We start from the raw sequence: 23,269 nt of genomic DNA, 5'->3' as shown, positions 1-23,269 counted from the left end.
TCATACTCATGAACACAGCTCCCCTCAATTATTATCTTCATTGGCTCAGTAATTATTCAGCCGTGTACATCAATCTGTTCCTGGGCTGATTAATTATTGTTTAAACAGCATAAATAATATGCTTGGATGTGGTTCTAATTCAAATTCCATAACAGCTGACAGACCAAATAGGACTGATAATAAGCTCATTAATGCTGCTTTGTAGATACAGTCTCCCACACAGCTTGGAAACACTGGAAACACACACAAACTAACTCAATCACATATGCATGTGCATGCACACGTGGCTAGACACAGCCCTCACACACACACACATACACACATGCAATCATCTGCACACACATGCACGCACACAACACACATACACACACACACACACACACACACACAACCTTTCTTTTGAGAGACAGAAAGATAGTGTTAAAATCTCATTCTAGAAATCTACAGGTCTTCTGAGTTCCTTGAGCACCAGCTGGCTCTCTGCGTTTGCCTGCCAACACTAGTAGTGTTATGTGCGTGCATGTGTGTGTGTGTGTGTATGTGTGTGAACATGAAATTTGTAAGACCAGTCTGACACACTTGAATTTATCCTTAGTGGGATAGAAGAGCCTGTGGAGCACCTATATGGCACTGAAAGTCCTCGGAAACCAAAATGAAAATGAAAAGACATATGGATGGGAAACACCTGGTGTATGTCAGTCTTTCTCAGCCATATCTGTTGTTATGAGGTGAGAGTTTGCTGCCACACTAAGTGTGATCTTAATCATCACAGTGGGGGCTAATACACACAACAGTAGCAGATATTAAAAATTTGCCATTTAAGCTGTCCTCTGTTGGAGAGCAAAAACAAAATTTAGAAAAAAAAAAAAAAAAGCATAGTCACACACAGACCTGTTTACCTTTACTCCTCAAATAGCGGGTAGACAAGACCTGTGCTATTTCCAATCAAGAAGGCTTGATTAGGCCTTACACTTGTGATTAGATATTCTCAGTACAGATGCTTCACACTGTGAATTCACTAGCGTATCTTGCAGGATACTTTTCTCTCCATGAACCGAGGCCTGAATATTATCATGATGAAGCAAACAACAGATCACCGATTCCTCTGGAAATTCATTGGTGGACGGTTTGGAAGGTGAAGGTGCAAAAAATTGTCAGTTCTATTTTGAGAATGGGAGCCAAAATGAACGAAATGCATGAAGTAGGTAGTTGGCAGTGACATTTAGTTTTGTGGAGCTCTTTGTGTGCCCACCACCCCCCCTCCTTCCCACTTTCACTTTACTTGCCAAAGTGTTTGGTTCTTCTGTTTGAGTGTGGATGACTGGTTGGCACCCTCATTGCAAATGAACTGAGGAAACTCCCAGCAAAAAAAAAAAAGAAAAGAAAAGAAAAGAAAAAAGTAGCCTGAGGACATTTTGAGGACTTTTTAGGCTCACGTTGTTTGGCATATCTTCATTGCTGGGGGGGAAATACACACACACACACAGTTAGTGTCCTTCAGTGGCAAGTGAAGAGGTTTTTTTTTTTTTGATCAAGGCCCTATAAAAACAGAAAATGCAGCTGTTGAAATTTCCCCCATCTGGTTAGTAGGCGCCTACATGTAAACTTTGAAAGTCACCCTGAGAGTGAGAGAGGGAGACACAAAGCTCTGTGTTTGTGGGCTAAAATTAATATATAATGGATGTGATAAAAACCCGTGGTAAAAACGTAGCCTATTATAACTCAGTTTCATGTGCCTGTATGCATGCAGTCTCCCTCACTCACTCAATCACTCTCTCTCTTTCTCTCTCACACACACACACATACACACACACACAGACATGCACACTAATTTCACAGATACAGTGACAAAGGTCCTCAATGCATTCTTACACTCCCCCTGCTCAGCTAATTAACCTTTAAATTCACATGAATAACCTAATTACTATGTGACATCATCACAGATTACAGTAATAGATTGAACATTTTGAAACCTCTCCATTGGCTGCACCCTCCGCTGATGCGCTTTGATCCACACGAGAGAGAGAGAGAGAGAGAGAGAAAGAATTGATTTTCAGAGAAGGGCCTAAGTGCTTTTTTATGAGCATTGTATATATTTCACTCAAGAAGATGAATGAACTGGGGAGATGGAAACTATTCATTGTAATTCGAATCACCTCTGGTGTTAAATTGAAATCACAGTGAGCTGGTGAACGGGCATGACATTTTTTTTTTCATGCTGGCGCAGGTCAATGAGGAATTGATTAATCTACTTTGGCATTCAAACTTGTGATTTATTATTCATTGTATTCTGCTTTAGTCCCTGGCATCCTGACCAAAAGCCGCTCTCCACCGCCACCTCTCTCTCTTTATTCCTGTGTCTGTCTCCGTCTTTCCCGCCCACATGCAGGTGATCATAATACGTAATCAAAGAGTGTATTGATCACAAGGATGGCCTTCACCACTGTACTGGTTGATCAAATCTGGCAATACACCCAATGTCCAAAAAGAATGACAGTTGAAAAACAACGTCAGATGCTATTATCATAGAGATAGAGACTGACAAATACATTTTCTACACCAAATACCCAACCGAATTTCTTTGTCAAAGTCTTTCAAATTAAAATGACTCCTGCTCATGCTAGTATAAGCGACAATTGACTGTATGGTAACGAGATTCTCCAAACAGATTTGTGTACAAATTGCACAGACTGAAACTTGTGTCTGTTAAAGGACCATACTAGTGATTTTGAATGTTTGGACCATTTTCATACAATTTACTTTTTCATACACTTTATAATGTTCTGCCTCTGTGACTAATAAAGTCATTGCTATTTATAAACCACAGAGATAATAATTGACTTTGTAAAGCCAATGATTCCCAAGGACTATTTTCCACTGGAAACTAAACTATTTTCTCCTGGAAAATAGCCTTGGAAATATGAAAATATATTTTTCACCCAAGTTCAAGTCGTCAAAACATGACAGTGGTGCTGCTTTTAGGAAAACTAATGTGGACGCCTTTATTATGATGATGGAATGCTGGTGTGAGGAAAGTATGAAGCTTCTGAAAGTTTATTTTCATATTGTAGTGTGATGAATGGAAACTAATGGTACTATAACATGAAACACATCTTCTTATAACAATAATCTTTCCATGTCGTAGCGTGATGCTGATGGATTTTTCTTTTTCTGGCATTCAGCGACACACTGCTGAATAAAAATACAAAATCACTAGTATGTTTTTTTTAATCACTTGTAATACAGTACCAGGATTTTAAGAGCATGTCTGTATACTCAAAAAACAATATTCATTCTGGCAGGTTTGTAAAGTTGCGGGACACCGGGCCATGCAGTCTTAAACTGTGACCGACCAGGAAAAATCAGGATACCCGGTCACCCTGCATTATTTCCACTGAATTTCTTAAATCAATCAGGATACTTGAGATGCTACCTGGCTCTCTTTATCCCTATTAAAAAAGCTAAGGATGTAAGTTGGGCTTACCGTTTTACAGTCTGTTATTGGGAGCAGAAATGATCAAATATGGAAAAACTGACCAGGCATATGGGCTACACTGGTAATAATGGCTTATAACAATGTAAAGTCTTTGCTTTCATTTGGCTTGTCAGCAATCGTAGTGTGTCATTAGAACGGGAAGCTATGATTGAAAGTTATTTTTTCCTACTACACCTCACATTTCTGTTTTCATTGATTGGTTTTGAAAATAAAGTGTTTGGAACACTGAAACACAAAAACAAGGAAAAACAAGGCCATAGCTCATTCAAAATGTGGAATGAAATGCATTTACAGGTATTGCGAAACCACCCGTTCAATTCATGTTCAAGTTACAAAGCTTCTAATTGCACATAGGAATTTCTTTTTAAGCATTACAAACACGTTTTCTAAGACCTGCATTCTACTGTCTAGCTGTATTGTAGACTGGCTGGTTGGGAAATATAAGGGTAAGCTAGGTAAACATGGCACTAGTGCACAAGCCTTTCCCTCTTGATGTCAAAATACAACCAGACAACCAGTTGAAGCTCCTGTCTTCCACCCTCCCCCTGTTGCTTGCTCCATCCCTTCTTCACTCCTTATCGATCACTTCGACCTGTGCTCGCTTTTGACTCCATGTGAGAAAAGATCAAACATCTGTCCCCACGGATGGATAGATGGATAGACGAGTAGATGGATGGAAATGGATGGAGGGGGGAAACAGGTGTGTGGATGAGCACAAAAGCTAAGAAACCTTTCAGTCCAGAGAGATGAGAGACAGGAACCTTTTGAAGACCAGATGTAATATAAAACCAACTTAACACTTTGATCCTTTATGACTTTTTTATTGTATGTTTTTTTTCATCACAAAGCCCAGGACTCTTTAAAAATCCTGGCAAGAGCTCTAAAGGCTTACTTATTGAAAAATAATCTTGTATCTTTTTTCTTTCTCCTCTGTCTTCCTCCCCCCACTTTTGTGACCAGAGATGATTGCATTGACCGTTGTTGCCCCAGACTCTGGGTTCAGTCTGATAAATGACTCTGTCCATCATTGAAGAAGGGGAGAAAAAACATCAGAGATAACCTGGTTGTCCATCATCCCTTGTCCAAGCGCAGAGAGGAGGGGAGATTGGATATTGACCCAAGGTTGGCTTCTTCAAGCCAAGATATTTGAAGATTTTGTCACAGTGTGACACTGGTCCCAATACTGTGTCTCCTACTATCCAACTCTGCAGTCCCAACATATAGTTCCAGTGTATCATTTCTACCTTGAACCCCCTGGCTTTAGAGAGATACAGTTCGGAAAATGAAATGTTATATGCCCCACTGCCAGTTGACACCTGGTAGCAGCAAAATAATTTCCTGTGGTGAGTGGGCTAATGTAAGTGTTAGGTGGCTTGGTGGATGGTGATCCAGCCTTTGCCCTGAAGTGGAAAACACTCCCTGGTTTTACTGACATCCAGTGATCATGCGGCCTCTGAACTAGGAGTAATGATGAGACAAGCCCTCCTTACAGCCATGTGTCTCCAGCCTGTTATAAGAGCTTTTATAACAGCCATGCGTAACCAAAACCTTCACTTACAATCTGGCCAGCCATTCAAGCTCACTTACAGCCCTCCAACATCATTGCATGCCTCTCCCTACAAATTCTACATGTACTTTCTTTCTGGTGGAAGTTACCCATCTGCCAAAAAGTCTGTGTCTGTTTCACTCAGTCAAGTCCTTGTCAATTTTCCATCGTACTGCACTCATTCAAGCCTAACACACCACGTTTAACTTTCCTGACTCTTTAGCACGACTCATGACGACCCACGACCCGTTCTGCATCCAGCTCTTCGGTGGTGTCCTCCATGTGGCCTGTCATCATAGACAGTCTCTGCACAGCGCCACCTGGCCATGGCGGAAGTCCCTGCAGGGGCAAAGGCGTCTGTATTTGGGGGAATGTCCTGCGCAGCTGAAGAGGAGGGGTTCCCGCTGCAGGCCGCACTCCCGCCGCACCACCGAGAAGGCTGGCAGGATGTGATTGATCTCCGAGTCTACCACCTCGCACTGCACATCTAACCTGAGGGCGGAAACAGTAGAGCAAAACATTGTGTAAACACAAAATGATAGTTAAGTTTAAAGTTGCTGTAGGCAAGTTTTGAGTAGGAGGAATTTTGGCAGATGCGTGCAAGATGAACGATGTTGTGAAATATACAGTAACTCTGCAAAAATACCAGTCTTAACAAATCATTTAGTTGCATATTCAGTTTTAAAATCTTGTTTTTCTTGAAGCAAAAAAAAATCTGCCTGAGGGTTGAGTTAATCCTGCGTGTTTCCAATTCAGTTTCACTTGTTTCAAGCATTTTTCTGAGAACAGGTATAAATATGTTCAAATAAGGCACAATAAGGCAGATCAGCCACATGTGATGCAAGATAATCCTCAAACAAGTTGATTAGCATTGGAAACAAATGGAATTAATTCTTCCCTCCGGCAGATTTTTTGATTTATTTTATGAAAAACAAGATTTTAAGACACAAAACATTTGCATTATGACTAAGTTTTGGTATATTTCACCACATACCATCAAACTCTGTTGCAACCAGCTTTACATACAGCAGCTTTAATCATAAGGAAAAAGCTCTTGGTGTGACATACTAGGAGCAACTTTTTGGTGCTTTGTGGAACACCTATTCAGAAAAGTTTTTTATAGTTCAGGACCTTTGGGAGCTTTTGAGACTTTTGAAAAGACATAAAACAGCCCTAAATTATACTTCGACAGTAATAACAGTTATTTTCATTTGAGACAAGTAAGGGGAAAGGTGGAACTGACATAAGCTGAATATAGATGGAAAGTACAGAGAGAGACTGGGACATACAGAGAGAAACAGGGAGAGGGAGATTTCATCACTTCATAATACAGACACCAATTTAAGGAGACAGGAAGGGAGAATTTAGTGGATAAGTGATAAGAAAGTTGGAAAGACTTTGAGGCAGGTGCGGGATGTCAGTAATAGACAGAGTGTGAGAAAAAGTGCTGGAGAAAGATAGCTAATGTCAGAGAAGACTTGAGCTACGATGAGCAACAGAACAAAAAACAAAGGGGAGCCACATTATAAACCGAGACAGACAGCGAGGAAACAAACACATGTGTGAAGCATGAAACAAGAGCGAAGAATAAAGAGTTGGATCTGGAAGCAGACAGGAAGGAAGAGTTTGGAGAGGAGTTGCACACTGACAGGCTCTCAGTCTCTGATCTCTAAGAAGAAAAGGCAGACGAACAGTGTCCAAAAGTCATTTCTGAGACCAGGTGCCAAAGGCTGGCAAAAACTGAACAAAAAAACCTGGCCAAAATCAATTACCCAACCTGTTTTCAGTGTTACATTGCAGATAAAATCAGATACTTTATGAGACATTCACTGTGAGACAAGAGCATATTAAGAGTTTTAATTTTAAAGCATAATCACTCACTTGCGCTTTCTTAAACTTCATTTTTCTGATTAGGGGCCTCACTGTTGTGGTTCTGTGGTACTGTGGTTCGGACTTTTTCTAAATTCTTGTGTTTCCCCTGGACTCTGTGGATTTTCTGTAGTTTGAGTTCTGTCCCTGCACTGTGTGTCCCTCATGTCCCTCACTAGACCCAGCCCTGCTAGTTAGCTCCTCCACACCTGCCATGAGTTTAGTCTCATTGGTTTAGCTCCCAGTGTTCTCCCAGCCAATCAGCTCGCCTCATGTTCTCCCGTCTCGTCACCTGTGTCTAGTTAATCAATCAGTTCAGTTAGTATTACCTTCAGTTCAGCTCTCTGTCTGGCCAGTGTGCTTATCATGCCTGTGTTTCCTCATGCTCCTAAGTTCCTTGCATTTGTTTATAGATACACATATTTTTCACTGCAACCTGCCTCTGCTCCTGCATTTGGGTCCACTTTGCCTCCTCACACGTGACACTCACACTATACGTGTGGCCATATGTGTGACCACAAGGGAATAATGTTATGTATTTTTAGCTATCTTGGCAGTGGAAAAAAAGAAGTTTAGATGCTACCTCTTTGTGCAGCGCCACCATAACCAACATAATCAGCAACCTGTTTGATGCAGAGCCATGGTTTGGCTTTGGTTTGACTGGCCCCCAGCCACACAGCATGTATGGTGGTTATCACGGACCAAGTCAACAGGCAAAGACCCAAGACTGAATACAGAGAATTTCAATTGTTAGTGTCTCAAAAAATATCCAGCAAAGACCAATTCTAACTATGTTTGGCACTTGGAATTTCATTCAGTATTATTAATTTTGGATCCTGTGGGCTAGTGCTGTTTGGCACTGATGGCTGAAATCACTTTTTATCCTTGCCTCTGGAAAATATCCTCCAGCTGAATGGAGGGAGTGGGGTGTACTGTAGGGTTTGATAAAGACCGCCTGTGTGTGTAATCAGTATTCTTACTGGCTTGTTGGGTCCAAATTGTCCATTGTGTAAAGACATGTCTCCCGTTTGCAAAGAGAAAGTTTTAATGTAACTTTCAATCTGGTGGGCACCACATATCTACCACTGGGCATTTTAATAGGTTGACTGAGCGCTGCTTACCCGTGGAGGGCCTCCTTGTTGTTTATGAAGCGGAAGTGAGCAGGCTCACAGATAAAGCCAGCAAACTGGCATGCGTCCACACAGGACTGGCCCTCCTGTGACACAATTAGCCTGAGGGAGCTGAGAGGAGGCCAGGCAGGAGGAGCCGTCACATTGGATGCCCAGCCAAGGGCTGTGGAGTTGGGCAGGGGCACAAATAGAGGTCCTGGGACCCTGTTGCCACCAGTGGGACTCAATCTGGACAGGTTGGCTGGCAGGAAGGGAGGCTCTGGGACACAGAAGTCCTGGAGGGGAGAGATATGGTAGAATTAGTATGGCACAATCATGTTGTTATAGAGGGATATGGCAAATAATGCTAAAGAGAGTGCCATTTAGTGTGATTATCAGTAGGATGGAGATGGGAGCCAAAGGTGCTGCCAGCCTTTTGGGGATAATACTATACTAATACTACAATACTAATACTAATATTACTACTACTATTACTACTAATAATAATACTAATACTAATATGAATAATGATTATCTTTATTTGTCAAGAACTCAAAACAGTTACAAAATGCTTTACATGAATTAAAAAAAAACAGAAAAGATTAAATAAAAAGTCAATGTAAGGAAAGCATAATCTATAAAACATAAAAAAGGAGAGCAGTTAATAGTTAATAAAGGAATCACTACATAAGAAGCCGGGCAAAAAAAGTGAATTTTATGAGGTGATTCGGAAGAGGGTACCGATTTAGCCAGCCTAAGCTTCTTGGGCAGATCTTTATGACTTTTATATGACACTGTTCTCAATACATTTGTGCTGACTGAAACATTCATTTAAATTACAGTGGGACAAATGAAAGAATAAAAACTAGGAGAAGGCACAAGAGACTGCTAACACTGTGGTCACTGTGAGAGCCTGCTTGGCTGGTAGTTGATCTAATTGTGGTTCATTAGAAAATGGAACTTGTTTCCATGCAAGCACTAAGTTTCTCTTGCATTCAACATTAAAAATACAACAACAATAGAAGGGATTTTCTTTATTGTGATCCTAAGAGACTTCAGAGGACTTGGTGTTCATGGGTGACAACAGCTTTACTAATTTTGGATGATACCCAACTTCACCTCGCGCTAAGCCACATCACTGTCATCCTCGTAATCACACTAGTTAACACAGTCTTGGGTGTTACTGCTGGAAACAAACAGAAACAGACACATATTCATGCATACACTCACACACTCCCTCGCACAGTCAAAACACTTGTGTCTGCCTGACTGGCCAAAAGCACATCTGTGTGCATCATGTGGCATTGCTAACTGAGATAAAGTACATCATGAACGGCCGATCAGACAGGCACCCAGCCTAAAAGCAGTTTCTGTCACATTTAACAGCCAGAGGAGCACATCAGGGCGGCTCTGACAGCACGGTCTGGGGTTTTGGTGTCTCCACCAGCTGATGCTTGGGCTTGGAAAGAAAGTTGTTGCAGAGAACTTTTGCACTCTCTCTGACATCTCGCACAGGATTAATGTGTTAAAGGGCTTCCAGCGTTTGTAGATGAGTAACTCATGAGAGTTTGCATGTGCTTGACCCACTTACCGCTCATATAATCATTCAGGTTTTGTGTGATTTGGTGAGGTTTCCAAGTGTGCCAAAAGTCTCCAAGTACCCCAAATACAACAGGGCTGGATGGGTTTTCTTTTGTGGAGCTGTCAAAAATTTACTTCTGAAAAACTCAACAGCAACAGTTCTTTCCAAAAATGACAACATGGATACACTGCATAACCCATCCAAGTTTCATTTGGAAGTATTTCCTATTTAAGAATGGCATACAAACTGCATGTAACCACCCACAGAATAGGTAGATAGAGATGGATACAGTCTGCTGGAGTTCTCTGGTAGCAAATAGTAAACACTCTTCACCCAAGAGCTGTGGATCATGACAGGGATTTGTGTCACTGTTTTTGTGAAGAGCTGTTGAGTTGTTCACCTAGGTGTACTGAGAGACGGGGGAGATTATGGCAGACTCTCCAAATCACATTAAAACTTTCTGAATGGAAAGATTACACCAGAGGTAGTGGTAAATCAAGTGGAAAGTGGAAAATGTCTGGTTTTGCATTTTGTGTGAACTGTTCCTTTAACATGCACAGACTAATGTGTTAGCTGAACTCACCTGGTGCTGTATGTAGGCATGGACCCTCTCTAGCATCCCCTCACAGGTGTACTCGTAAGGTAGATATGGCTCAACCTGCAAAGACACACACACACACACACACACACACACACAGCTAAGAAATCCATTCCCCATCATTATTTCCATATTTTTCACATTCAAAAGTGTGCTTTTTCTCCTTTCTCACCATTGTTTTCACTAATTGCAATAAATTGTCTATTTTCCGTGTTAATTTCAGCAGATGAATGTTCCTATTGTCAGACTTTTGCAGGGTCTAATCACAGTATGCGACTGCTTGGAAACTCATTAGGGTTTATTTGCACAGCAATAGATCATCCCCTGCTGCGATTCGCTGATTCCATAACGACTGCATACCTTTGATTGGCCTAATTAGAGACGAGCTGCAAACACTATATACTCTTTTGTGTTTCTCGCTAATAACTAGAACACATACAATGCGCATTAACAATCTGACTCGTACAACCACACAAAAACTGGCAGAATTTGAAATTGCACTGCTATGATTACTAAAAAAGAATTGAATTAGCTGATTTAATAAACTTCTCTGTATTGTTGATATCTCAGTGGGAGATGGATTTAGTTCTTTTTGTGGCTAATCGGTCCGACTGTATATGGGTGTCAGCTGAAATAAAAACGTCTGATGAGAAAGTAACAGAAGATGATTTTTGGTCCAGAATAAACACCTGATATTGGATATCAGACAGATAAAAGTGCCTTGCCTTTGTGGTAATTCAAAAGGCTGCTCTAAATGATTCACGACTACCTAAATTACATTGCCAGTCTAAAATCAAAGCAGTCTAATGTTCAGCCGTGTGGAAAATAAAACTTGGCCCATTTGAAAGGAAAAAGTAAGTATCCAAGGATGATGCAATTTAAAAAGTTACACATACACACATTGAAAATCTGATCAAAGCCTCGTGTTATTATAGTTTGGAAGACAGAGTATCAGGTAAACGTGTAGACAGAAGGGACAGACAAACAGGCTTCTCACAGTAACAACCTATCCTTAATTTTAAAAAAGTTCTCCCTTTCTTTTTTCTCATATCCGTTCTTTTTTGGCTTTACTTAACCAGGCAAGTTGTCTTGGAACTCATTCTCATTTACAGCAGCGGCCTTGATTTTACTGGATTTAAATAAATGTTGCTCACAGAGGACAGCAGACCCATGATCCACAAATAACCCACAAACAACTTTCAAACCTTTCCTTACAATATAAAACAAAGCCTGAATCAATGTTCTGTCATTTAAAATACAGATAAAATAGGTTTCATGAATGCGCAGAAAGTTATAGGTATGTGTGTGTTTGTGTGTGTGTGTGTGTGTGTGTGTGTGTGTGTGTGTGTGTGTGTGTTACTGCAGACATTTGGACACATTTTCAAAGCAAAATTTTGCTGGAATGTGAAACCTGGTGTTTTCACATTTCTGGATTAGGTGATTTTTTTTTCTTTTCTTTTTTTAAACTGTATGACATTTGCATTTTCCCCTCTGGTGGTGAGCTGCGGTTCATATCATCCCATCGCATAGGAGAGAGATGAAGCCCCACTTTTTCTCTTTCTGCCAAACTAAAGCTGATTTTCCCCCTCCATTAATTTCCTCATCAGTGAAACAATTAATGTAGACTTTATTTGATATATCTGACGATTTGTGCATCTGCTGCATCCATGTCATTGTCCCAATGCTAAATGATTTACCCAAAATGTTTATTTCGAAAACGTTAACATTAGGTTGAGGCCTACATTGCCCAGGTGGAAGTGGAATGGCACTCTATCTTTTATTCCTTTATTTAGAAACCCTTGAGACATAAAAGAGTGAATGCTGAAACAAGAAAGCACTCAAATCAGATTTTGTATCACTGTGCAAAAAGAAGAAATGTCAGCTACAGCCGTGCAGCATGTCAGATGTAATTGACTTTAAAATGAGGCTTGAGTGAGCAAGGAAAGATCTAATTTGAAAAAGAGATGCTGCTTCGTTCTCTCCATCCTCACATCCTCCTCCTTTCCTCCTCTGGCTGTGTCTCACGGGGGAGAAATTAAGACACAAAGAGAGGAGGCAAGTGGAGTAATTGTGTATGCAAAAATAAGTGAAGAAGATGTACTGTTTACAGCACCCTCACCTCCATGTAAATGCACGTACAAACGCACCAGCTACATCAGTACCCCCAACTGTTTTTGGCAGAATCATTCTTCCTGCTGGTTTCAGTGTCTTAATTCAATGCCACTGATTTTCAGGGCCTTGACTAAAAAATAATAATTCTGCAGCATAAACTAAGGCAACAAACACTTCAGTGGACGGCATTTCTAAATAAGAGAAATCTATTTACTTTGATTTACTGTACAGTCTAGAGCAATGTTTTGAGGAAAATTATGTCTTGATGACGCTTTAAAAAATACAGATAGCTACTAAAAAACTGTAGCAGACACGGCCATAAAAATAGGAAATTGCCTTCACTATTTCTCATATTCTTTATCTTTACTTTATCTTTTCATCACAAGATGAGAATAAAATGATTGACACACATCCAAGTACAGAACAATAATTTGGCAACAAACTACTTTGAAATAAAACAGGCAATGAGGGCGAAAAAGGTAAAACTCTGTAAATTTACAGTGTGAGAGGAAATCAGGATATGTCTTCAACCTAAAAAGTCAGAACAGGGGGACTGAGATACAGAAATGAGACAGAGAGAGAAATATAAAAAGATTCACAAGAGAAAGGGATAGATTAACTGAGATGTTGAAAAAGAAAGAAAAAAGAAGGAAAGAAAGAAGGAAAGAAAGAAAGAAAGAAAGAAAGAAAGAAAGAAAGAAGAGATGGTGAGATGGAGAAAAGGATTTATTGGAACATGAGGATGTGTCAGCCAGCCAGAGATTGTTTTGTCCTGCATGACTGAACATGAGCCACTGCCACACAGGAAGCCAGCATATGTGTGTGTGTGTGTGTGTGTGTGTGTGTGTGCGTGTGTGGTTAATGGCCATAATGTGATGTGTGATGTGCATGTACGGTGCTGACATGCCTTTCTGTGCAATTTCGGTGTGTGTGAGTCTAAATCTGCAATCCGATTCAATCGTGTGTGTATGTGTGGGTTTAGGGAACTGCCAAGGGAAGAATGGGAGCATTTCACTGTGTGTGTGTGCGTGTGTGTGTTTGTGTGTGTGTGTGTGCTGGGGCGGTGTGACTCCAGTGAAGGGTGAAGGGGTCCATCAGCTGTCTCTCAGTGGTCTGACAGTGCAGACGGAGAGGCCAGCAATCGCTGCTGAGCTGTGGCTTGTCTTGACAACACAGATTGAAAGAGGAGGAGAGGACACGCACACACACACGCACACGCACACAGACAAAACACAAACCACTACTGCATTTTAAAAGAAGTGAGCAGACAGGACTCTCCTACAGCGCCTCATGTCGCTTTATTGCCATGCAGAAGAGTTAGCAGTGGCGGCGCTCGCTGTGGTTTGACTTAGGCATGAAATATACCATCAGGTGGAAGCAAAACAAATACATAAATAAATGACAAATAAATAAATACAAGTAATGCCATGGCTATTTCATGTCAGGATATTCAGCATAACAATAAAATAGATAAACAATGAGCTCAATTTCTCTTGCTATATGTGCTTTACTTAGGCCCAAAAGCTAACCTGAAGAAGAACCACAGGATATGTAACAGACAAGGTGATACATCAACTATATGCTCTGTTAACCACAATGAAAAATGGGCATCATTTCTTCTGGAATATCAATGTGTGGGCATGCTGGCTCATTTATTGTAGAGTGAAATACAAGGTTTAAATCTCATTGCCCATTTCTACTCTGGAAAACCAGAGACATTCAGCTTCTGATTTCAAAACAAAGTGGTTGAAAAAAGAAAGAAAAATATCACACCTGTGCCTTTTCATTCCTGGCTTGGACATCATCCTCTTTATCTTAAACACCCTCCTCCTCCTCCCTCCAAACTCTGTGTGTGATCTCTTACATCCCACACACACCTCTGTGAAATACTACGTGGCAGAGAATGCTAAGCACAATAATCACCCCCTCCATTTTTGGTTTCTATGACCAAAATGAATTAAAATATTGCACACATTAATTAGGCTGACACATAAAAAGTCAATGCTGTGGTTTCTTCCATGTTTCAGATGTGCAAAATACTTGTGCGCCTGATTGGTAGACCAGTCCTCCATTTTAATGAGAACAAAAAGCCTCAGTGACCATGTGGATCTGTGCCTCCGACTCTTCGATTCCCCCTCTCTCATTCCTTCTATTTCTCCCTATTTCCATCTCTCTCTTCCTCTGGCTTTATCGTACAATTTAATCTCCCCAGTTGACTCCTTAATTAATCTCTCTCCCACTCTCAGCAGCGTCTAGCTGCCTGCATATTCTTTATTAGCCCATGCTTCCTGCTCAGAAAATCCAGCAGTCTGCATTACAGGAGTGCAAACTACATGGTGGCAAAGCTGCTCTTGAAAACTAGACCCTTGCAGAGCTGAGGAGTGCTTGATTAGGCTCACAGCCACAGCAGAAGGTACAGCAGACTTACCTTAAACCTCATAACTCTCTCTGACAGCAAAGACAAGTGAATAACATAAGCTCTTACAAAACGAAACACAGGCCAATAGAGGTCTGGAAACCCAGAGTAAAAAAAAAAAAAATACGATTTAGTATGACAGGCTTGAGGTGATATATACACATTTTTAATGGACAGAGTTTTGCTGTTAGACAGAGTGGAATCTATGATTAAAACAGTCATGTGTACACATGTTTTCATTGTGTAAATCTATAAAGCTGGAAATGCCTTAATGACAGAAAAAAGGGTCGTAAGGGTGACAGAAGATGGGCCAGGTGCATGGTTCAGAAAGGTTGTACTTGGTCTCTTAATTAATCTTGCGTTTGTTTTCGGTGTAACACGCAACAAACCAAGTGTGCCCACTCCTTTTAAAAGCCAGGTGTACTTGCACCTTGTCGGACTGCCATGATAATGGCGGATTTGCCGGGTGAGAAGGAACGCTCCTCTGCAGAGGAAACGGATCTGCTCGTGCATGAAGTGAAAGTGTGCAAGCAGACCATCTGCAGCAGTAACAGGATTCCACCAGTGCTCCCTGAGGTGAAGCGAGTGTGGGAGGAGGCAGCGGTGAGCCTCATCTTCTGGCATCACCAGAAATGCCGCACAATGCCGAAAGCGGTACAATTATGTCAGGAGGCAGGGAAAACAAAAGTTTGTTGGGCAGCGAAAACAACTACTGGAAATGGGAGGATCTGATGTACTCAGTAATAATCTCTTACACTGTAATCTGTTTTATTTTTGCATGTTTGTGCGATAGGGCCCATAGTCTCATTTATGCTCCCTCTACGTACGAAAATTAACACGTCCTTTTCAAACGATTTAACCGTCACTGCCCACATACTTTGATGTGTTCTTTATGTTGGCATGAATGTCAAGCGATGAATCAACTCGTTAAAAGTTTCTGACAACAACAAACAGGGCGACAGTGCAGGAGGTCATAATAATGTACCCGCTACGAAGAGACAAAAGCGGAGGCGGCGTTGTAGATGGTGGTGATCTGTGAGGCCATTAAATACATCACGACAGGAGGACGGACAATCCTTTTCTCTGATATCATTAATTTGAAAAAAGTCTTTGTCGTGTCTCGCTCATAGACGGGTTTCTCTTGAACGATTGGCTACACTGCCCCCACGATTTCCGGTGCTGCTGCTCCATTTTATTCGTATCGGTAAGCTTCCTGAAAACGGGCAGTAATACGGACGAAATGAGTGCAGAGTACCGACAGAGGGCTCCTTCCTTTCCATATACGTACTTAACGTTGAGCATAAATGAGCCTTTAGTCATACCAGAGGAAAGTGTGTGCAGTGGGCAGGGCGCGGTACCTTGGTCCTCATGATCTCCCTGATGGCAGAGTCAAATTCCAGGGAGTTGTTGTAGTCCACAGTCATGACGTGAGGCCTGCCGATGTACTGCTCTGCATACGGGTGCTGGGAGGACACCTACGGAAAACACGTCAAGGACACGAGTGCTTTACATGTCTAAAAATAAATGCTTTCTTTCAACTTCTCCCTTAGAGCAAGAGGATGCATTTCATCAATGATCCACTCCTTGGGACTACATGAAGGGGTTTACACATATCAGATTACTGGCATATGGCGTCGCAGTGTCTAGTAACCTTTTCAAGTTGTAAAATATGGTAATTTCAGAGCACATTTAATCAAATTAGGAATATTTCTCTAGTTTAATGCTTTCTTTGCACATGTTGCTGGGATATGGAAGGCATACTGTTTATGCTATGTGAATCTAAGAGCTATTACGTATGTACCTTCCAGTTTCCTCAGAAAAATGTATTAATAGCTCAGATTCTGCATGCTGGGGCATTGATAGGTGGTTAGATCGGTATGCCCCTGCTTCTTCACAAGCACTAAGAAGAAATTGGGTTACTTGCCAACATGGCTGCCAGTGAAAACCACCATGGCCAAATTATTGTAATCTGTGACGGATTGTGTGTATCTAATGGACTGTTATGAGCTTACCTCTCGTGAAGTGGGCTTTCCTCTGAAGAACTCGTGATTGAGCGAGCTGTGGGGTGGGTGGAATTTGGGCTGCAGGAAGATGCAGCCATTGGCTATAGCCTCCAGAGGGGCGGGGCCTTCATAAGGAAAACCAAAGCCAATGAAGAGCTGGAGGAGAGAAATTAATGAAAAGATTTCATTTTATAATGCATTCCTCCAACCCAGTTTTTGAGAATGATCTCATTCCAATTTTGAACTGTTCTAAGAAATTAAGACATATAAGAAAGTAAAGACTATAATATTTGTATGTGACCATAAAAGAATCTTTAAAATGTGTGTCCGCCTGTGTGTTGTGAGAACAGTAAAGAAGGTGGAAGACACAAGCAGCAAGAAAGTGTTCAGATGAGTGTATGTGTGTGTGTGTATACACTGAGGTGGGTAGTGAGACTTCAGAAGATATGGGGTCTTATTTTCTTGCCTTGGCTTTGCGCAGCAGCTGCTGCAGCTCATGCTGGGGCAGCAGGCCATGGTTTTTAACGAAAGCTGGGACCTCTGGAGGTCGCTGGGTCTCGTAGTACACCGTTCCGTGGACCTCCATGTACTTGTGGAGAATCTGCAGGAAACCTTCTTTACCCTGCTGGGAGAGGAGGAGGATGAGAGGGCGAGGGAGGGGAGGAGCAGATACAGTAGCAGGCAGCAGGGAGGAGAACGGTAGTAGAAGCCAGAAAGAATATGATTAAAGAAACTGTGTCCCGGTGGAGAGTGTTGTGCTGTGTGTGTGTGTGTGTGTGTGTGTGTGTGTAGTGCTGCTGGTGTCTGATCTGTGTGAGCAGCCCACTGAAGTGTGTGGTTTCTTTGTGAGAGGAGTTTGTTTACAAAATCATAGATGTCCAACTGTATTCACTTCTATAAACCATGCTTTTTTTCCCCCCAGATATCAATAAAAAAAAAAAAAAAATCATACTAGCGGCTCACTCATTCACTCATTCAGGGCTTTTATGACAAAACTTTGGATTATAGATGCAGAAAATACAACAGTTCATTATTTTTCAGGGATGGCTTAGAAGTTTTTGCAGATGATCTCTTACTTCAACACGCATCACTATCAAAGTGTGTGTGTGCGTGTGTGTGCATGTGTGTTTGATTGGTTCGACTATCCAGCAGAAAGGACAAGCCCAATTGAAGCAGACTGTGGCTTCAGTGTGACAGCAGGCCAGCTAACAGGGAGCCCAAGAGGAGAAAGTCACACAGCTGTAGGCTATGAAAAATCTGGCACAACTCTCTACAAACTCTGTCTCTCATGAATACACACACACACACACACACACACACACACCCATAAACACATTTGGGCATATAAATTATAGTAAGCCCTAAATCGCCTTCTAATATTGCTACTACTCCCCTGTTTCCTCTTTTTTTTTTATAAGACTCACACTGCAATTATCCACATGTAAAAATCAGCCGAGATGTAGAAAACATCTGGTTTCCATGTCTCGATTTTAAAAAAAATATACACAGAAAAAATATCACAAAAACATTCATGAAATCAACAGGGATTCACTGTTATGTTATACAGTAGCAAAACAACCCATGTGTATAAATAGGAAAAAATATTCTCTAGTATAGCTTTCACCACATGGGGATCTCTTTAACAAAACACATAACTGTGGCGGGGTTCATGTGGGTGTGAGACGAGCGGTAAAGTATTACTGTGTATTCATGTGCATATTCATTTATGTGTGCACGTCTTCTTATTTCCCCAAAGAATATTAGCATTATGTTCAATATATGTAAGGGAGCCAGAACAGAAGGTCACACTTTAAAGTCAAGGGGAAGCACATTGACTGGGAGAACAAAAGCAAAACAGCATCAGGTAAAAAAACAAAACCAAATCATGTGAATTGAGTGTAAGCCTGGGCCAGAGTATTGACTGGCTGGCCAGTGTTAAGCAGCTTACTGTATCCCTGCGCTGTTCTGTGGCCCCTGGCAGCTGTAATTGGAGGCTGTAACGATCGATAGCTTCCTCTGTGAGGATTTTCCCAGCCAATTAGGAGATTAGCTGAAGCGCTAAGTGCAGCAGACAACGTGAATTAGCAGGAAGAGAAACACAGCCCTGGGAGAGTGCAGAGTCCGTAACCTGGACTTGATCTTGCCGCTGTGTATGTGTGTGGGAGTGTGTGTTACCAATTTACCTCCCTCCCCTTTTATCCCATGGGCCCCCAGGTTATGCCCAAGGTAACTTCTCTATGCCTGTGCTGGATTAGCGATGGTAATAAAGGAGTAAAAATGCTAGTTTTTGTCCTTCACATAATTTCTCATAATGTAAAGTTCAGAAAATGGATTCTGGGACCTTGAAATGTCAAGTCTGACTGTTCAGCGTTTCAACTGGGAAGTAAGTGCTATAAAATTTCCATGGAAGGTTGGGAGGATATGAAAGGAAATAATTACAGCATATACCACACTCACGCACACACATGCATACACTCATTTACACACCCAAAAGATAGGAATATTAATCTGCGCTTTTAGAATGAAAAATATTATTAGAAAAAAAATTATTCGCCAGTTATTTAAAAGGCTCAGTGTACGATACAATTACCCATGTGGCTCAAAAGACAGCATGCGAGTGATTATTCGCCATGCTTGAATGCCTCTCATCATGGAAACCTCTCATCAGGTGAAACAGCTACACAACTCTGCCAACAAGCAACCCCACTCTGCTGTGAATTGTTTGCAGCTGTACTCTGGAGAAATTGTAGCTGTAAATGGCAACGAGACAGCAGTAGCCACTGTGAAATGCCATCACTGACCTATCCTATGCAAGCATCCATTTGTATTGCAGTAAGCCCCGCAGCCTATGTCTTTTTAACAGTGTTAGTGGAATTGAACAGGCGTGTTGAGACACAAAACTCTGGTCTCTCAAAAGAAAGGCTGGCTGACCTTTTTGTATCTTCTGGCAGGACAAAAGAGGAACACTCTTATGCATAACGCTCTGTGAAGAGTGGTGGATCGCCACGTTGATGTTCTTCTGCATTTAAACGTGCTTGTGATTTCTGACTTACAAATTGTGACCTTTGCAGCTGACTATGAGAGGCAGCTTTTCATAAAAATCTGCATCTGTGCAATCTGCATGCAACTCAAGAATTGTATGCATATGTGTATGTGTGTGTTTTGCATACGTGTCACTGTGCATTCCTGGGACACTTTTGACATGTTAACAAATGAGAGTAACCTGTGCTCTGAGTGCTTGTGCACATAGGCTGGAGCCTGTCAGGTACATGGCATGGTTAGGAGTAAGAGGGTGAATTTAACAGGTGCAGTCTTACCTGAAGCTGATGAGCATCCAACCAGATACAACGCAGTACCCCGCACACATTGAGAGGAAGAGATGGGGAAGAAAAGTTTAAAAGAGGGGAAAGTGGTATGGAGTATGCAGAAGAGAAAGACAGACATAAAGAAACACAGAAAGGCAAATAAAGATGTAAAATAGGAGAGAGACAAATGAAGCAAGAGAGAAATAGAGAGAGAAAAACAATGGTGGAAACAGAAGAAATAAAAAAGAGAGGAGACAAAAAAATAATTAATCACACACTGCATTTTCTGCTTTTGCGCCCAGCCGCTTGCAGATTACCGCATTGTGCTTTTTAATTCCACATCTCCCTTGTGTGCACGTCTTCTTTCACAACCCACCACTATAAAGAAATCAAGAAAACTGTACAGACGCAGACAGTGGGAAGTAGTGGCAACAAAGCAACATCTTTATAATCATCTCAACAATGGTTGCTCGGCTGCGGCCTTATACAACGTGCAGCGTGATTGAGCAGACAGCTTTTGAAGGGAAAATTGTCTGTAAAATAAAGTCCTACGATTCTGTGAGATAGAGCCTCATGTGGCTGAGCTGCAATCGTGTGCACACACAGGGATGTGCAAAGCCTTGCCTTTGTACTTTTCTGCTAATATCAGACTTGGAGGAGATGAGTATGTGGTGTTAAGTTTTGTGAGTGATGTGTGTGTACACATCCATGTTGGAGGAGACTGCAGCGTGTAGAGAATTTAACCCTTTGTGTGGTCTAAATCATCCAGCTCTTGATGTACAGTGAAGTCTGTGCAGGTGTGTGAGTACTTAGGTCCACTTCCTACTAGTGTGTATGTGCATGCTTACAAGTGCATGTCTTGCATATGCATGTGCTTGCATCTGTAACTACATGCATGCATATGTGTATGTTTAAGTGTACAAATGTGTGAACTGATGTTGATGCAAGTCATTTAAGTTGCATGCTTGCATACTGTTTTTTACAGCAAGTCCTCCAGTGTGTGTGTGTGTCTGTCTGTGTCTAGAGACACACAGATGCTAGATACACAGATGCTTTATTGCCCACCAAAAGAAAATACATTCTCAATCTCTGTATATGAAAACACTAAAAGGAGAGGTAACACAGACATAACAGTTCATGGTACACACCTGCATCATCTGCATTTTTTGTGTGTGTGTGTGATGTGTAAATGGTTTCGTTGCGCGTACCTTCCACATGCTGGCTTCCTTTCCGTAGACCACTGCCATGTTGTTAACCTTGTTCTGCTGAATGTTCCTCTTCTCGGTCTCATTCAGCTCCTCCGAAACAAAGCCCATGAACGAGTTGTCTGGTGTGTGTGCTGGATGCATGTGTGTGTACATGAGGTTGTGAGTGAAGGGGGAAAGCAGGAGGGTAGCAAAAGAGTACAGAGGAGATAGAGCATTTTTTTTGTAGAGAAAAAGGTATGAAGATTTGAGAGGTGAAATGCAATTGTGTGTATGAGAGAGACACAGAAGACAAAAGACAAAAGAGAAAGAACACCACTCTTATCCTTGCTTACTTCAGTTCAGTGGCAGTGTGATTACTGTCTTCTTTGGTATTAGAAACAGCAGCTGTCTTGAAATGGGAAGAAACTCTAATATTTATTTACACTGACCTAGAAATCCCACTACTATTCAAAACTTGAGCTCAGAGTAAACGGATCAACCTGGCATTTTAGTCCCATGTTCTGAATCCAGTCCCAGGTAATTATCGGCTTTGGGTCTGAAAGGTCGACGTGTAAGCGGGTCATCTGCTAATTTCCAACCCACACAGGCGTGATGATACAGACCATGCTCTAGATTTTAGGTGGGTAATCCTAACTTCAATTTTAAGCTATGAACAGTGATAAATTACCAATAAATCACCATCTTTTATTTTGTTTTCTTCACAAATAATTAAATAAATATTTAAATATCATAGTTTCAAAACACAGCCATCGATCAATACTGTCAATTCCACATCCAACCATCTGCTCTCAGTCTGTCTCACACCCACTCAGATGTGTACAACCACACACGACATTTTAAAAAAAGGCCGTGGTACATTCTTCTTTCTGTTAAGGTCAACAATGTGTGCTCCTCTTAAAATAGTTATCTATTTTGCCCCCGCTTCACTAGATATCATTTGTTTTTCACAGCTTGAACATCACAACCTTTATAGCCCCGCAAAACGATTCTTCTTTTTCTTTAGATAAATTTAAATAAAAATGCCATATCTACATGTCCTCTCATTAATATCAATGTCAAGACCTATTGCCTTCATTTTTTGACCATACAGACCTTAGACCTATAGCACTCAAACACAAAATGGTTCAAAGGTCTCAACCTCGGTACAATAAGGGATTAGAAATTCCATGGATGTTATTTTATTACCCCATCTAACCACTGTCCTCACTGGCAATCCATTAAACGCTATGAGAAACGCTCTATCCTGCATTTCATAAGGAAGCTCGTATGAAAATATATTATTAATACACATCTGACTCTCCTCTATGTTTAATCCCTGAAAGTTATATGATGTAACATTTTTCCCCTCATTTTTTCTGCATAAATATCTTCCTATTCCAGGTCTGCTCTCAATCAATATTCAGTATTCAGTATTCGCCATATTTCAGATTGGACTCATGGTGAAACTGTAATGATTCCTGTTAACTTGGAGGTTAAATATGCCATCCAGGACTTCTGCTAATGCAAACAGTGTCGCTATTTATTTATTTATTTATTGAGTAAAACACGCTTATGACCCCTGGAACACACTTAATACATTGATAGTGCTGCTCTCCAATGGAAGTGCGATCATTTCATGTGAGACGATCGGTTGCCTCTGCATCATTCCAGTAAAGCAGTATTGCATTGCAGTGCATGGGTAGCACCACTTGCATTTGTTTGACTTGTGCGAGTGCCAACTAAATTATTTTTGTACCTCATCTTTTGTTATAGCGCCCTGTGATGTTCTTGTGATGAGACCACTTCATCTACAAATCAAAGCTAAAATGAAACCCTCTGTTGTAACACTACAGTTGATAACTACCTTTAATTAGTTTCATCTCAATACATTTGACCCACAGGATTCTTGAAGGATCTCGTCTCATAATTCAAGGCAAGATGAATACCATGCGGATTAAGTGTGATTGTGTGAGGCATGTCTGAAGTATGTGACCCATGGAGAACCTTTGGAGACAAAGGATAAGGGGCAACAATTGGATTATATTT

The 23,269-nt window shown here is 41.2% G+C and overlaps 1 protein-coding gene across 4 annotated transcripts in view; it reads right to left on the bottom strand.

Moving 5' to 3' along the window:
- Positions 1 to 4,244: 4,244 nt before the first annotated feature.
- LOC115367672 (alpha-1,6-mannosylglycoprotein 6-beta-N-acetylglucosaminyltransferase B-like) overlaps positions 4,245 to 23,269 on the bottom strand; it is a 145,033-nt gene continuing 126,008 nt past the window's right edge. For 2 of the 4 annotated variants that reach the window (XM_030063529.1, XM_030063558.1), the window contains 8 exons: positions 21,245 to 21,375; positions 20,049 to 20,054; positions 17,198 to 17,356; positions 16,741 to 16,887; positions 16,087 to 16,203; positions 10,186 to 10,260; positions 8,033 to 8,316; positions 4,246 to 5,534 (listed from right to left, as the gene is read on the bottom strand). In XM_030063529.1, the coding sequence (XP_029919389.1) occupies positions 5,336 to 5,534; positions 8,033 to 8,316; positions 10,186 to 10,260; positions 16,087 to 16,203; positions 16,741 to 16,887; positions 17,198 to 17,356; positions 20,049 to 20,054; positions 21,245 to 21,375 (1,118 nt within the window). In that variant the 3' untranslated portion in view covers positions 4,246 to 5,335. Of the gene's footprint in view, positions 5,535 to 8,032; positions 8,317 to 10,185; positions 10,261 to 16,086; positions 16,204 to 16,740; positions 16,888 to 17,197; positions 17,357 to 20,048; positions 20,055 to 21,244; positions 21,376 to 23,269 lie in introns of all 4 variants that reach the window. The other 2 variants (XM_030063547.1, XM_030063538.1) reach the window with 2 other exon arrangements.

The sequence above is a fragment of the Myripristis murdjan genome, chromosome 1, assembly GCF_902150065.1.
Source record: "Myripristis murdjan chromosome 1, fMyrMur1.1, whole genome shotgun sequence".
Taxonomy (NCBI): Eukaryota; Metazoa; Chordata; class Actinopteri; order Holocentriformes; family Holocentridae; genus Myripristis; species Myripristis murdjan.
Note: the sequence above shows the minus strand (reverse complement) of the source record. Positions and strands in the feature narration are given on the sequence as shown.